We start from the raw sequence: 14,751 nt of genomic DNA, 5'->3' as shown, positions 1-14,751 counted from the left end.
AATTCTATCATCAAACAAGATCTGACTTTTGTTATTCATGACTTGCCCCCTAACCCAGATGGGGGCTTCAACCACAGCCCTGCTATTAGTCATCATTGGGTGTGATGGTGAGCAAATTACTTGACAGCTCCGTGTCTCATTTTGCGCATCTGTTAGATGAGGTTGGGTTGGAACAATAGTATCTAACTCAATAGGTTTGATACAAAGATCAAATGGGTGGACATTTATAAATCCATAGAAAGGCATTTGCTAAGTCTCATATTGCTTTTTTTTTTGACCTGTCAAAAAAACATATAGAGAGAACAGAAGATTTGCTGTAAAAGAATTGCATTTAACTTGGCCCAGCAGTAACTCCAGCACTCAATCAACCAGCCATGGATAATGGACTAAGCATGTCTTGTGTGTTGTTTTAATTTTTGTACCTTCCATTTTACAGATGAGGTTTCAGACAGGTAGAATGAGTTGCTTGGAGTTTCATAGCTGAAGAGGTGCAACTGGGATTTGAACCCATATCTGTGTGATGGGCCTCACCTACATTCCTAATCTGCACTAAATTGGGCTTTCTTACTAATGCTTTCACTCTTTTAAGTGGTCTTTAAACTTTGTCCAGTGCTTTCCTTCCTAGAGTGCTTGTATCTAGGTTCCAGGTTCCAGGAGTTCAGATTTCATCTCCTTTTCTGCCTCCTGCAAGGCATTGGAAGTCTTTCTCTAGACAGTACTTGGGAAAAAATTGGCAGAATGTCATAAGCATTAAGAGTCATATTTGGGCCCAGATACAGAAATGATAACTTAATGCTATTAAAAAACTTTATGCAAATGGGTAAAACTACTCAACTAGAACCAAAAGCTTTGGGTCTGATATATTTTTAAAGTTTATTTTATTCTGATAAAACAAGACATTTTAGGGCTGGAGAGATGGCTCAGTGGTTAAGAGCACTGACTGCTCTACCAGAGGTCCTGAGTTCAAATCCCAGCGACCACATGGTGGCTCACAACCATCTGTAATGAGATCTGATGTCCTCTTCTGGTGTGTCTGAAGACAGTGACAGTGTACTCACATATATAAATAAATAAATCTTAAAAAAAAACAAGACATTTTAGCCTTCATAAAGTACACAATTCAGCTGGCTTTCAGTATACTCATAGTGTTGCACAATCATTGCCAGTATCCAATTCTAAAACATTCTCAACACCCCCAAAGGAAACCTATTAAGGAATCCCTCCTCATTTCCCCTCCTTCCAGCCCCAGGAAATCACTAATCTACTTTCTGTCTCTATGAATTTGCCAATGCTGGGTGTTTCATATAAATGGAATTATACAAGTTGTGGCTTCTTCCACTTAAAATTATGATTAAGATTTATAAGTATTACTTCGTACGTTGGCTCATGACTCTATGGGAGGCTGAAATAGGCGGATCACTGTGGGTTTGAGGCCAGTTTGGGCAATATAGTAAGTTTAACTTCAGCCTGGGCTATGGAGTGAGATCCTGTCCCAGAAACAAACCAAACCAAACCCAAACAAAACAAAACAAAACACCCAACAACTTATAACCCACAAAAGAAAGATGTGTGACTATGATCTATTTTGAGAAAACAGAATCACACACAAATGATCCGACATGTGCGTGGCTAAATTATCATGTGCCAGCCACTCCCTTGCCTTTGCCTCTCCACACCACCTTTAACACCGAGACATGGCTGGAGAGGAAAATTCAATTTTGTCTAGGCATCTTGAAGCTGAACTCTGTTCTTTGGCTTCCGGGCTAAGCTCTGACTCCAAATGGCTTTTCCTTGAAGACTAACAATGTCTCAGCGTCTCCTAGCTTATGGGAAGTGACAAAATCCACATGAATTCTGTCTCAATCTTTTAGAGCCTTTCTTTCCATTTTATCCTCACCTTTGCCTGGCATAATGGAGCCCCTTATATCTGAGTAAGATGAGTGGTATTTATGATCAAACACTCACAGATAACAAGAAACTAAGTCTCCAGAAACTAAGTCAAGGTGCACAAAGAATGTTTCGGAAAGTTATATTGGAACAGATAAAAAAATTGGACACTGTTTCTACTTGTTTCATCATAGCCACAATTTTGAAATTTCCCTCTTACTTTCTCGACGCCTGTCTAAATTAGAAATAATATGTGGATTTGTATGAGGAAAGGGGGTTTTCAGATTGCTCAATGTGACAAGAAATGCAACTCCATTGGCCCATTCAGAACTTCCAGGGAGATCAGTGACCAAGACCCAGATTCACAATAGGTCCCCTAGCCCTGGCCAGAATTCAGTTATTGCTTACAAGAATCATAATGCAAACTGATCTTTTCTATCAGATTAAGATAATGCCGATGAGGTCTTGGTTACAGATGTTAGACTTTTCTGGGTCAATTAACCTTCTTTTGTGTCCAGCCAAAACCCTCTTCTGTGCCACAGACCGACACTGAACTTAGTCATTTACTTCTTCTGTTCATGTCAGTTCTGTCCAACATCTAAATCCCTCATTAGAGTAGAACCAGAAGTAAAAGGCTGAATGAGTCAGTCAGTTTCCACTACCAGATAAAGGAGTACGATCATGAGTCTTCTGTCTTAAGAAAGTTTTCTTTTGAAGAGTGGGAGACAGAGTGAGGTGATAGCTGAAGAGATGGCTCAACTGTTAACCGCACTGGTTGCTATTCCAATGGATGTGGACTTTGATTCCCAGCACCCGCACTGCAACTCAGCCTCCAGTCCCAGGGGGGGTCTAATGCCCTTTTCTGGCCTTCTCAAGCACTGTATGAACCTGATTGCACAGACAACATGCAAACATGCAGGCCAAGCATCCATACACAAAAAAGTATAATGGAAATCTTAGTCGTTAAAGAAAAGGGTTTTTGTTGTTCTAACTTTCTTTGGCTCTCCTGTTCCCTCCTTTTCTGCTGTACCCTTCTTCATATGCTAATAATGTTTACTTCAGTATTTTCTAAATATGGTCTGAGCACCTTTGGACTCTGTGAGGAGAGAGAGAGAAAAAAATCTACATTTTTAACTAAGCACCTCAGGTAGTTGGTCAAACATTACTTTGTTGCCTTGGTTAATGACATTTTCAAGGGAAAAAAAACCCATCAGCTGCACTGGAAATTATGCTGGTAGGGACCTTTGTTCATACATAATTGGAAGGAGAATAGGCCTATGGAATCACCTGTAAATTCTTTTGGCAGGGCATAAATGGGTTGGCTTGGCACTGGGGGCCTCTCTGACCCCCATGCCACGTCGACAAGGTTGGTTGTAATGGATAAAAGGTGTCTGTTGGAGTCTTGGAGTTCTTGATCATAATTTTCCCAGGAACCTGCAGAGATAGAAAGGAGTCACTTGCCCCTTGTCCATTAAAACTCAGGAAAATCTGGTCTAGGCAAAGTTAGTCCTGCAGCCTTGCCTTCGATTGGCTCCTATGGTTCCAAGTCTGGTTCCAGCCCTCTGAAATGCACATCTGTCCTTCACAGTAAATCTTCCATCTGTCTATTCCTGCTTTCCAAACCTAACTCCACCTTGGTGCCGTCCACTGTCAAGTAGGTAATTTTGACCTTCTCTGCCCCATTCCCCGCTGCAGTACTACAGATTGAACCCAGGACCTTGTGGATGTGAGGCAAGCACTCTACCACTGCATTATATACCCTGGTCTTTTTAAAGTGTCAGTTATGGGGGCAGTCCTTCTGAGGTACAAGCCATTTTTATTAGGATGTAATGGCACTGTTCAGGGCATTGGATAGGCCAACAAAGAGGTTAGTTTGGAAATAGGAGCCTTTCAATGAATATTCATGAAGTCTTTGATGGTATGGGCTATCCATCTGTCTGGGGCTCCAGAAATTGGGGAGCTGTATTCTCTGGAACCTCGATTTGCTCAAAGGCCCTCTCCACACTTTTCACTCTACTAAGATACCTTCTAGAAAATGCTTTTTTTTAAGAGATCCCAAGTACCAGGATTGGTAGACTCCAGAATTCAGAAGATGGTTCTGGGGTTAAGGATATCCCAGACCTGTTTATCCACTAGATCGTAATTATTCCAAGTCTTCTAGGTTGGCTTTCTGAATTCATGCTTTTTACAAAAAATTTGGAATCATTCTTTTAACATATTTTTATTACACAATCCATGAATATCTCTTTGTTGCAAAATATTTCTACAGCAGCAACTTCAAGATCCCCTCTCCCTAAGCAAATATGCGTGCCTCCCGGGAGGCTGAGCCACCCTCCTTGCAGCTTACACAAATCCAGGAACTAAGAGAAGAACATACCAACAGAAAAGAGGAAGGGGTCAAAGCCCACATTCTCTCCATCAGGGACTTCAGCTAAGATCCAGGCGACAATTGACGAAATGCTAACTGAAAGATGGGAGGGAACACAAAAGTCACTTCCGAGACCAGTGAGTGCCAGATGGCATAGGCACTTCTGTCTGCCACATGTGTTCTTTATGTCTGCTTCAAAGACCAGAGATGCCCTCCTATTTCCTGAACTTCCCACAGAGGCCATGCACTATTGTACAGACACCCACTCACCTGTAGTTCCCCAAACCTAGTCTAGGGTCTAGGGCTGGGGGGACAAATCCGTGGGAGCCTTCTACCTTCCTTATGGAGTTCCCAATTGCAGTCCATCTGCCTCTCGGCCTGAGTCCAGTAACGACTATCGGTCCAGACAGCTGCTTTTTTCTTGGTCACCACAGCAGTACCTGCAGCAGAGTGGAGAAGTCTAGAGGTGAGGATAAAGATGAAAGTGAGGAGTGAGACTTTGTTGAATGTCCAGTGTAGTACTAGCTCAGTCCCAAGGGGCTCTAGAATGAGCTTCTCCCCCCACCTATTAGAAGGAATACAGGTAGGAGATGTTAAAGGCATTCTTGAGGAAAACTACAAAGAGCTCACTGGGCAAACCATCTCTGCTTTGTACTATTGGTCCTTCTAGAGGGAGGGCCTTTAGAACTTTAAGTAGGAAAAGAATCTGGTTGGCTCCTGCCAGTCCAAAGGAACTAATGCTGCACATGCATGTTCTCAAGAAAGATGAGGGCTGGTAAGACATCAAACTAGGTGCCTCCCTGAGGGCTGATGGGGATGATAAACAGAGCAACTGTGGTAGAGAGAGTAAGGGCTCACAGTGTGTGTTGGGGGTGAGGCAGAGCACCTTGAGGATCAGGAAGGAATGTGTGAGGGTCAACAAAGGAAGTTGCCTTTCATTTAAGGGAACAGGATCAGGCCCTTCAGAAACGGAGAGGAGACCTCATTAAGAGCTATGTTAATGTCACAGTTGGCCATGTAGAGTGATTTCTGTAAAAACATCCCAAAAGTAAAACTTTATCCCCAAATGAACTATTATGTAAAAGGAAGAGCAGGCTTTTTGTCAATAAATGTGGAAGTAGCAATTGCTTCAGAAATCAGCCCCAAGGAGTGCTAGGCTAGGCTGCCTGTGGCAGAGGCAGCAAAGCATAGGAAGGAAAGCAGAGGCAGCTCCCGTGCGGGAGTGTGGCCAGTGGGGTCTGAGATATTTGACCTGGGGAACATGCTAGGTTTGTGGGGGTGAGGAGAATGAGAATGAATACCAGCCCATGGTTTTGGATGCAGGGGAAATGGCCAACCCGGGTCCTCTGTAATCAGCTTAGGTCTACCAACATGAAGCAGTGAGGACAGATAATGGCTCTTACCTGCAGACCCTGTGAAGCCAGAAATCCATGCTCGCCTCTCATCATGTTTGCCAATATACTCACTCTAGGAAACCAACAATACCATCATTAACTTTCTTCACGGACTCAGGTACCAAGAGGAAGGCCACAACTACATCTTAGATTTTTAAAATATCATGTCTTCTTTTCCAGTCTATCACACTAATTGGATACTGCATAAATCACTTTTGTACATGGCTTTATCCATTGGCCACTTAGACAACCATATCCATGGCCTAAATCTGCAGCTTCTATCAACTTGGGCCTTGGTCAAAAATATTGTGGAAAATAGAAGTATATTCAATATATACCAATGTCTTGTCATTATTCCCTAAGCAAGTCAGTATGGTACATTATATATTTGTATTGTGTTAGGAATTATAAGTCTTCTAGAGATGATTTAAAGCACATAGAAAGGTCTGTATAGATTATATGCAAACACTTCGCCATTTTATATACCAGTGTTGAAACATCCTTCTTTTGGACTGTTGATGCAAGATGACTTTATATTAGTTCTCATCATCCTTGAAGACACATTGTTGTTATTTTTGCTGAAAGAAGCTTGGATATTTAGTCAAAGTTCTTAAACATGCCCAGAAGGTCAACAATTAACTGAAGCAGACACACTGACGTTGCAAATGCCTTTTCTTCTAGCTGGGTTGGTATGAGCAGCTGGATGAGGAAGAGGCAGACGTACTGGTGGGAAAAGGTAGGCCGAGTAGGCAGGGCTGCTATTTTGGGGAAATGGTTCTTATAGAGACCATCACCTTGTTCTCTGTTTGCTTTCTCCCCTCAGTCTACTGCCACATGTATATAGTCTAGCACCCTGGATCATTGTACCGTTCCCACCACAGGGTCTGTGACAAGCTGGACCAGGAATTGTATGTGTGGAGACATGCGCATGTGGAGGTTAAAAAAAAAAACTTGTGGGAATTGGCTCTCCTATTCTACCTCATGGGTTCTGAGGACTGAACTCAGGTTATTGGGCTTGTTGGCAAATGCCATTACCCATTGAGCCATATCCCTAGCACCAATGTTGTTTTTATATTGTTGTCTCTACAGGTCAAGAAAATTTGGCCTTGTTTTTCCTCCAATGTAAGGAGGTATGTTCTTTCAGTTAACCTTAAGCTGATGTATGGGAAGTTTTCCATTTTCGTCCTCTTTGCTGTGAAATGCTTTCTCTCTCTTCAGCTTCCACATCTTCCTATGCTCTTATTTGTGGCTTGTGTTTAGGGGCCAACAACCCCAAGTAATTGAGAGGGAAGAGATGAGAGAGAGAGAGAGAGAGAGAGAGAGAGAGAGAGAGAGAGAGAGAGAGAGAGCGCAGAGCTGGTTCTTACCATGTGTGCATCCGTGTCTGGGATGATGTAGGCAGAGAGATTCGACTTCTCCATCTGCTGGCGGAGGGCTGCAAGCCGCATTGTTGTATTGACAGCAGTAACTGGCAGGCGCTGACAGATAACATATGCATTGCTTAAATAAAATGATGCCTGTGACTTTGCCTCTAGGGAAGCACCCAGTTTTTCCTGAGGGTGAGTTTAGGGGTATTTAGGCTATATTTAAGAGTGATGGGGTAGCTGCTGATAGCATTGGTTAATCTAAATTGAGAAGTCTAAGCTAACTACCGATGGAGGTATAATAGAGCTTGAAGACCCTGTAGAACAATTAAGGGACCTGAATGTCCACTGGATATGTAGATGAAAACTACAGGGGTTTCCTCCCTGGTCCCAGGCCAGAGTATGGGCAGATCCTTTTGGGGATATCTTGAGAGTCCAGTTGACAAAAATACAGGTCACCTATCTGGTTTGATTTGACTTTCCATTAAGCAAGGGATCCTATTTTAATATACATATATCCCATGCACTATTTGGGGCACACTTTAGTACAAAATATTATCACCTGAAACTTAAGCGTGATTAACTGCCCTGTTCTCTATCCAGCAACCGTACTCTTCCAGGAGTGACCCATTGGCCCCAAATGGAACTAGAAAGTAAATGAGTACCCAGGCATTTGCGACATCTCGCAGAAAGTTCCTCTTTAAGCCAAATATTTCTTTAGCGGGCCTTTTATCTTCCAAATCAAAACCACCGTTGGGGTTTTTTTTTTTTTTTTTCTTGTTTGCTTGCTTGCTTTGCCTTCTCTTCAGCAAGAACTCCAGACTTGTTCGCATATGAGAATGCTGCAGCTTGCTCATCCATTTGATGGCCCTGGTGGTCCTATAAAGCTGCCATTGTATGCAGACGTTCTATGTTTGTCTTGAGGCTCATTCTAGAGTCCAGCTGTGAAGCTGGCCACTTTCTTCTCATTGGGTCCCATTTGCCAACCTCAACCCTCCCTTTGCCATTTAGCTAGATTTTCTAGCTCTCTGGCTTTCTCCCTGCCTCCTTTGGTATTTTTCTTTTCACAGGTTCCCTCTAAAACAGTGGTTCTCAACCGGTGGGTTGTCACCATCAGAAAAAAAAAATATTTCCAATATTTATTTTCATTGCTACTTAAATAACTATAATTTTGAAACCGAGTTGTAGCAAATTTTTTAAAGATTTATTTATTTTATTTATATGAGTACACTGTAGCTCTCTTCAGACACACCAGAAGAAGGCATCAGATCTCATTATAGATGGTTGTAAGCCACCATGTGGTTGCTGGGAATAGAACTCAGGACATCTGGAAGAGTAGTCAGTGCTCTTGACCACTGAGCCATCTCTCCAGCCACCCCATTTACCTCATTCCTCTTGGCATTCTTCCCCCCCCCCCCCCCCCCCCCCCGGAGCTGGGGACCGAACCCAGGGCTTGCGCTTGTTAGGCAAGCGCTCTTCGCAAGCGCTCTTCGCACTTCCGCTGAGCTAAATCCCCAACCCCTCCCCTTGGTATTCTTAAGATCATCAGAAATAGGTTTTCCTGTGGTGGCAAACAACAGCTTGAGAAGTGCTACTCTAGAATTTGTATTCATTCATTCCATTTGCTTCTTTGCCTCTGGCTAGCCTCAGCCAAGAGCCAGCTAGTGATCTCTCTCACCACCCAGCCTCTTTGCCTCCCTTCCGGTAGAAGCTTCTCAGCCTTAGGCCAGGACAGAAGCCAACAAACTGTGTAAATGAGTGGGGTTGGGGAATGGAGCACCCATGGTGGGTATATTAGATGCCCGAGTTGCTGCTGCTGTTGGATTTTAGTAAGAAACAAGGGCTCCAGAACGCAGAAATCAGAAGAAAGCCTGCAGGAAAGGCTAGCTGCTGGACTAACAGCAGGAAACGGAAGGAATGTTTGGGTGAGACGGGCATGTGGGGGTGGGGCTAAAGCCTCACCGGAGGATTGGTTGAACAGTCTCTCACATCTTCTCTTCCAAGGGACTCAGGCCCTGGGTAACTCCATGCACATGCTAGGAAATCGGAGACAAACCTAGGGTTATTTGGGGGACCAGAGAGCTTTCACAGAGTGAAGGGACATCTTCCCTCAGCTTGCAGGACCTGTATCCTTTAAAACACACCAGGCTGGCCAACTCTATTTGAGACTAAAAATAATCACATTTCATGGAAAATCAGGCTGACTCAAAACTGAATGGCACCCTAGGTCACAGTCATTGACAAGTGATTACCACTTCTGGATGGGTTCTACTGTTCATCACATTAGTTTTCCATTTCTAACCTAATTGTGTCTTTTTAGGGTCTAGTAAAGTGAAAAAATGGTATACATTAAATTTTCAAATCAAATTTTCTTTGAAATGCCCTAGAGGGCCGTGTGTGTGTGTGTGTGTGTGTGTGTGTGTGTGTGTGTTAGTTAAACCCAAGTGTCACTTGTACCCTTTCTTACGGTCAAAGTCTCAGCTTACTATTCTAGGCATCAATTAAGTGTAAAACAGCAATTCTAGTCCAACACCATCACTGGGTGGAAAAGGTGAATAAACATTTAAAGATTTCCTACTGTATGCCAGATAGAGAACTCCGTCATTTACAACCAAGTGAAGCACTGTATACCTCATATTACCAACACTGTGGAGGGAGAGGCAGAAATGCAAGATTAACTTTTGCTGTGTTGCAAGTTTGGAGCCATCCCGGCCTTCATGTGAGGGCCTGTCTCAAAAGATAATATGGAATAAAGTACAAATGGACTCCACAATGTAACGGCTGCACAGTCCCGACACTACTGAGATCAACTACAGGCCGCATATATAACAATGATCCTATATAATTATATAGTCTAATAATGTTATAGTCATCCAGTGTTTTTATAAGTACATTCCATGTTAATGTGTAACAAAAAATGCCTAATGGTATATTTCCCAGAATGCAGTCCTACTGTCAATGGGCTACAATGGTCTCTCCTCTGATATTTGTGACAATCATGTGAGAAATTCACTTTCTATAATGGAAGAGGTCAAGATCCATGTAGGTTTGATAATTTGTTCAGGTTTTGCCACAGTGAATGAGTGGTTAGATGGAGATTTGAACCTAGGTCATCTAAGGAGGGTGTAGAGGATGGTGTTGGCTGTGTGGCTCAGTGGTAAAGCCTTTGCATTCTTCAAAAAATATAAAAGTCCCCAGTTTTAGTTCTCAGGACCATGGAAGAAACAGGGGTTCCCTTTCCATCTTTTCACCAGACCATGTGTAGGAGGTGGTCCTGGAAATGCTACAAATGACACACACTATATGGAGATCTATTTTCCAGTTTGGGCTCTTTACCAAATTTTGTATGAACCTAACAAAGCAACCCAATATTCACTGAACAAATTTTTTTAACTGGCAGCTATGTGCCAGGCACCGGAGCTGTGTAAAAGAGAGCCTTCCTGACCTGAAAGTCTGTTGATCTCTCACAGTCCTTTCCACCTCTTGACACTTAGGGGACTTCCTTCCCTGGGTCCATGAGAGACTAGTTACCATACTTTTACCTTTTAAGTGGCTTGAGAAACAGATAGAAGGAGCTGTGTTGTAACATTATGAAAGCTTGAATGACTTGGCCTCATAAATTCAGAGGAGCAATGATACCCGTACTGTTAATCTAAGGAAATGAACCCCCAGTTTTGTAGGAACAGCTTTCTAGCAAAATAGCAGTGCTAACATGCCGACATAGGAAGTGAGACCTAGCCAATCCACAGTCATGTGAACACCAGGGTCTATCACTTTCTCTCTCTGTGTTCTTTGGCACAGGGGTGGTACCAACGAGATAACTGGATGCTGAATTAATGAGCAGGCCCTGCTGTCAGGGAACAAAGAGACATTTTCCCAGGACCAGGGATAGTGGTGGGAAGCTGAACTGGATACCTAGTTGAAAACAAACAGACCACCCTAGAGGAGATGCCACATCTCCCCTTCATCTCTTTTCTTGACAAAACTTCGACATTGACCTTTTGTACCTGCCCTGTCCTGCCAGGTCTTTATCGTCCTAGTAAGAATTCTGCTAAGTCAGAAAACTTCCACCCTTCAGTATCTGATCACCTTCAAGATCACATCAGATCAGATTCTTCATCCCCCTCCCTTTGATACCTCACCATCCTGGCCTGCCTTCAGTAAGAATCCTGTTAAGTTAGTTTAGCAAGAATTCTCCATCTTTGGACCTCAAGGATTCCTCTTAGTAACTTCCTGGGCAGCAAGTCCTCCAATCCTCACTGGTTAAACATCCGTAACAGACTGCGTTGTGTGCCTGGCTCCCTTCTGCAAGGCCTTTCCTGCAGACATCTTAAAAAAAGCGATCAACCTCACAAGTGACAAAATCATTTTGTGCAGGTATGGAAAGGGGCCAAACTAGATTTGATCCAAGTCATGAACCCCACCAGGACCTTTTTCTGCAAGATAGAGTGACAAAGAGAAAAAAGATAACCCGAATCCTAGCCCTTACTCCAAACTTTTCTGAGCCTGGAGAGAAAGATCAGCGCTGTCTGTCAGGAGAGGCTGGGGTGCACATACCACAGAGGAGAACAAGCCAGGGGTAGCATTGCCAGTAGGCTTGGGCCATTGGGTCTCCAGATGCTGGCGATGAGTAGATCAAGGGAATGGAGAGAGGGTTGGGTTGTTTGGTGGCCTCTTCTTCCAGGCCTTTCCTGGGCAGAAGCAAACAAGGCCGATGGCTTTGTCTTGAGCTAGAAGAGGATCCTTCTCTAACCTGTTGTTTCAGGAGTGTGGGAAGCCACAGTGGACAGAGGAGCCTCAAGCTGCCCAAGCAACCTGTGCTGGTTTCTTGTGGAGTTGGGCGTGAGCCTGTCCCGGGCAGAGTCCAAAGATCTCGGAGCTGGTCTCAATCTGCCAGCTTCTCCCAGCCCCCTCTCCAGCAGCTCTATCCTAGCAGTTCCTAAATTCTGTTCCCCACCCTTCCAGGAAGCTGTTTCCTATTAGCTCACATCAGGCACTGGGTGCAGCCCTGCTTTTGCTTTGGGATAGATATTTGCTCCTACTTCTGTTCCTCCTCTAAGCCCTTCTGTGTCCAAAAAAAAAAAAAAAAAAAGCTAGTGAATGAGTGTATGAGTGTTCTCCTGATCCTGCACCCAAATCAGGGAGGTTGATTGCAACCGGGGGAGGGGTTACCGTCTTACAGCTGGCAATTGGCATGAGATTTCCCCACTGGTCCATCCTAAAATATAGCAGCAGACCCTCCCTTGGGATCCCCCAGTCCCATTCAGCTGCATGTTCTAGGCTTTATAAACCCTAAGCTGCTTAGGGACCTTGATATCTGGAGTGTCTTTGAAGGCCCAAAGATCTGCAGGGACCAGGGAATGCCATTGAAGGGAGAAGACCCCAAAGGAGGAGTCTGAGGGCTCTGAGAAGACAGAGAACTGGAAATACTCTTGACAAAGCTTCCAGATCAGGGATTTGGTCGCCCTTAGTGTGGCTTATTCCTAAACAACAGAACTCACTGGGAGGGAAGCAGAAAGCTAAAAGCAGAGATCATGGGCGTGTGTGGTAGCAGGCACAGGCACAGGCACACTCATGTCCAGTACTCTGTCCCGTCAGGGAACTTCATGTCACATCAATTCTAAGATAGCAGCTCCAAGGAAAGGCTCTGTAGAACCTTTAGTCCTGTGAGCTCAGGAAGGAATTCTGACAAGTGACAAGTTATTATTTGTTTCAACATGGGGTTTTATATCAAAAGACCAGTCCATGCTGGCCTTGAATTTACAATCCTCCTGCCTCAGCTTCCTGACTACTAGCATTACAGGCATCCTATCCAGTTTTGACTTTATTTCTAATGTGTTTACCTCTTGTTTGTAACCATAATGAATTTAAGGCGGCTTTCAACAGTCCATTTAAGAATGAGGAAGCATGGGGCTCGAGACCCCATATGTACAACAATGCCAAGCAAGCAGAGCTTCCAGGGACTAAGCCACTACCTAAAGACTATGCATGGACTGATCCTGGACTCTGACCTCATAGGTAGCAATGAATATCCTAGTAAGAGCACCAGTGGAAGGGGAAGCGCTGGGTCCTGCTAAGACTGAACCCCCAGTGAACTAGACTGTGGGGGGGAGGGCGGCAATGGGGGGAGGGTTGGGAGGGGAACACCCATAAGGAAGGGGAGGGGAGAGGGGGATGTTTGCCGGGAAACCAAAGAATTATTATTAAGTAGTAAATAAATTAAAAAAAAATAAAGAGCTACATTAACTTCAAAAAAAAAAAAAAAAAAGAATGAGGAAGCATTCCTAGCATGGATGTTGGGTCGGGCGGGGAGTGTGAAATCCTACCCTTATCTAAGGTAACTGATTGCTGTTAAGGGAGGGAGAGTTTATGTTTTCAGACATGTGCCCCAAAGAGGTTATCCATGCTCAAGGGCATAGATAGTCCCACACCCACTACCACTCGGGTAGGAAAAAAATGTGCAGTAAGTTGGGAGGGGGAAGAGGTGGGGTAGGATAGTAGAGGAATTGGGGGAGGGGAGATAATGGGGGTGAACTTGATCAAACACATTATATGCATGAATGAAATTATCAAACAATAGAAAAGAATGATGGAGTAGGGACTTTTGTAGAGGGAAGTGGGGGTCTTCCTGGGATCCCCTGACAAGACAGACAAACTAAGTGAGGATACTCTGTGACCACTGTCTTCAGGAGGAAAAAAGCAAAGGACAGAAGTCCCCAGCCTCAGGGCCCAGAACTGGGAGAACTCTGCCATTCTATGACTGCCAAAGCTCTTGTCCCCCCCCCCACCCCCAATCCTGCCCCTATTTCCTATCTTTCCCATGACTGGTGAAGAATTCCCAGAAACCAGAGGATACAGGAAATGTCCACTCAAAGGCACTCACCTCTTGTTTGTGCTGTAGCATATACTTCACATGGTTAGCATGGGCTCATGCAGAGATACCCTTCGGGGACAGTTACTGTCAACAGTCATCTGTGTGGCCTCGGGCATTGACTTCACCTCTCTGAGCCCTCGGTTTTTTTTACCTATGACTTGCTGTTACTGAAACATGACAGTCTTCTGGTGCGTCGAGGAGCAGAGCACGTCAGTGGGGGCAATTAGTCCTTATGAAGCTGCTGTCTGGCAGAACAAAGCCCAAATGCTTTGTGCTCCTTCGTGGACATGCATAACCAGCAACAAAGCAAGTCTCAACTACACTTTGTCCTTTCTGTCCTTGGCACCAACATTGCTGAAATAGCAGTTATTGCTACAACAGTAAACCTCAGTGAGACCTAGGTTTCAAAAGCAATCCAACAACCCAGGCATCTCGCCTTCGCTTTCTGATCTCTGTCCTGGGATGTCTCTGCTTAGTACTTAGCCTTTCACTTCCATCTTCTAGGACCTTGACTTGGCCTTGGTGGTAACAATGACCTCACATGCTTAAACCCTCAGTTCCTTCCTTATCTCCTTATCGAGGAACTACTGTCCTCACTCTCATTCTTTTGGGGACTTGACCTCAAACATTGGCAACAGTCCTGTAGTGGAAAGCACTGATTAAAGATAGATAGGCAGGGTAACTGGCCAAGGGTCCTTTGTATCAAAGTTGTTTGGAAACCCATGAGTCACACCCTACAGTAACCCTGTGGCCTGCGCAGACAGTTCACTTCTGCTTTCGCATCTTTGGACCTAAGGGCTGGACACTAAAGGCCAAGTCCTGAAATTGGAGAAGTTTCTTTGCAGTCTCTCTCCACCATGCCTC

General features: G+C 44.2%; 1 protein-coding gene across 6 annotated transcripts in view; it reads right to left on the bottom strand.

The window, feature by feature from the left end:
• The window catches only part of Xpnpep2 (X-prolyl aminopeptidase 2), a 29,242-nt gene extending 14,882 nt beyond the window's left edge, over window positions 1–14,360 (bottom strand). Inside the window, exons 1-8 of one of the 6 annotated variants that reach the window (XM_008773513.4) lie at window positions 13,897–14,359; window positions 11,571–11,704; window positions 8,976–9,049; window positions 7,017–7,127; window positions 5,659–5,722; window positions 4,591–4,695; window positions 4,265–4,351; window positions 3,175–3,321 (exon numbers count right to left, since the gene is read on the bottom strand). In XM_008773513.4, coding sequence (XP_008771735.1) covers window positions 3,175–3,321; window positions 4,265–4,351; window positions 4,591–4,695; window positions 5,659–5,722; window positions 7,017–7,127; window positions 8,976–9,049; window positions 11,571–11,619 — 637 coding nt within the window. In that variant the 5' untranslated portion in view covers window positions 11,620–11,704; window positions 13,897–14,359. Of the gene's footprint in view, window positions 1–3,174; window positions 3,322–4,264; window positions 4,352–4,590; window positions 4,696–5,658; window positions 5,723–7,016; window positions 7,128–8,975; window positions 9,050–11,570; window positions 12,100–13,896 lie in introns of those variants that run through there. The other 5 variants (XM_008773514.4, XM_039099427.2, NM_057155.4 and 2 more) reach the window with 5 other exon arrangements.
• Between the last annotated feature and the right edge of the window lie 391 nt (window positions 14,361–14,751).

This window comes from Rattus norvegicus, chromosome X (assembly GCF_036323735.1).
Source record: "Rattus norvegicus strain BN/NHsdMcwi chromosome X, GRCr8, whole genome shotgun sequence".
Classification (NCBI taxonomy): Eukaryota; Metazoa; Chordata; class Mammalia; order Rodentia; family Muridae; genus Rattus; species Rattus norvegicus.
The sequence above is the reverse complement of the archived record's forward strand: the minus strand, read 5'-3'. Positions and strand labels throughout refer to the sequence as shown.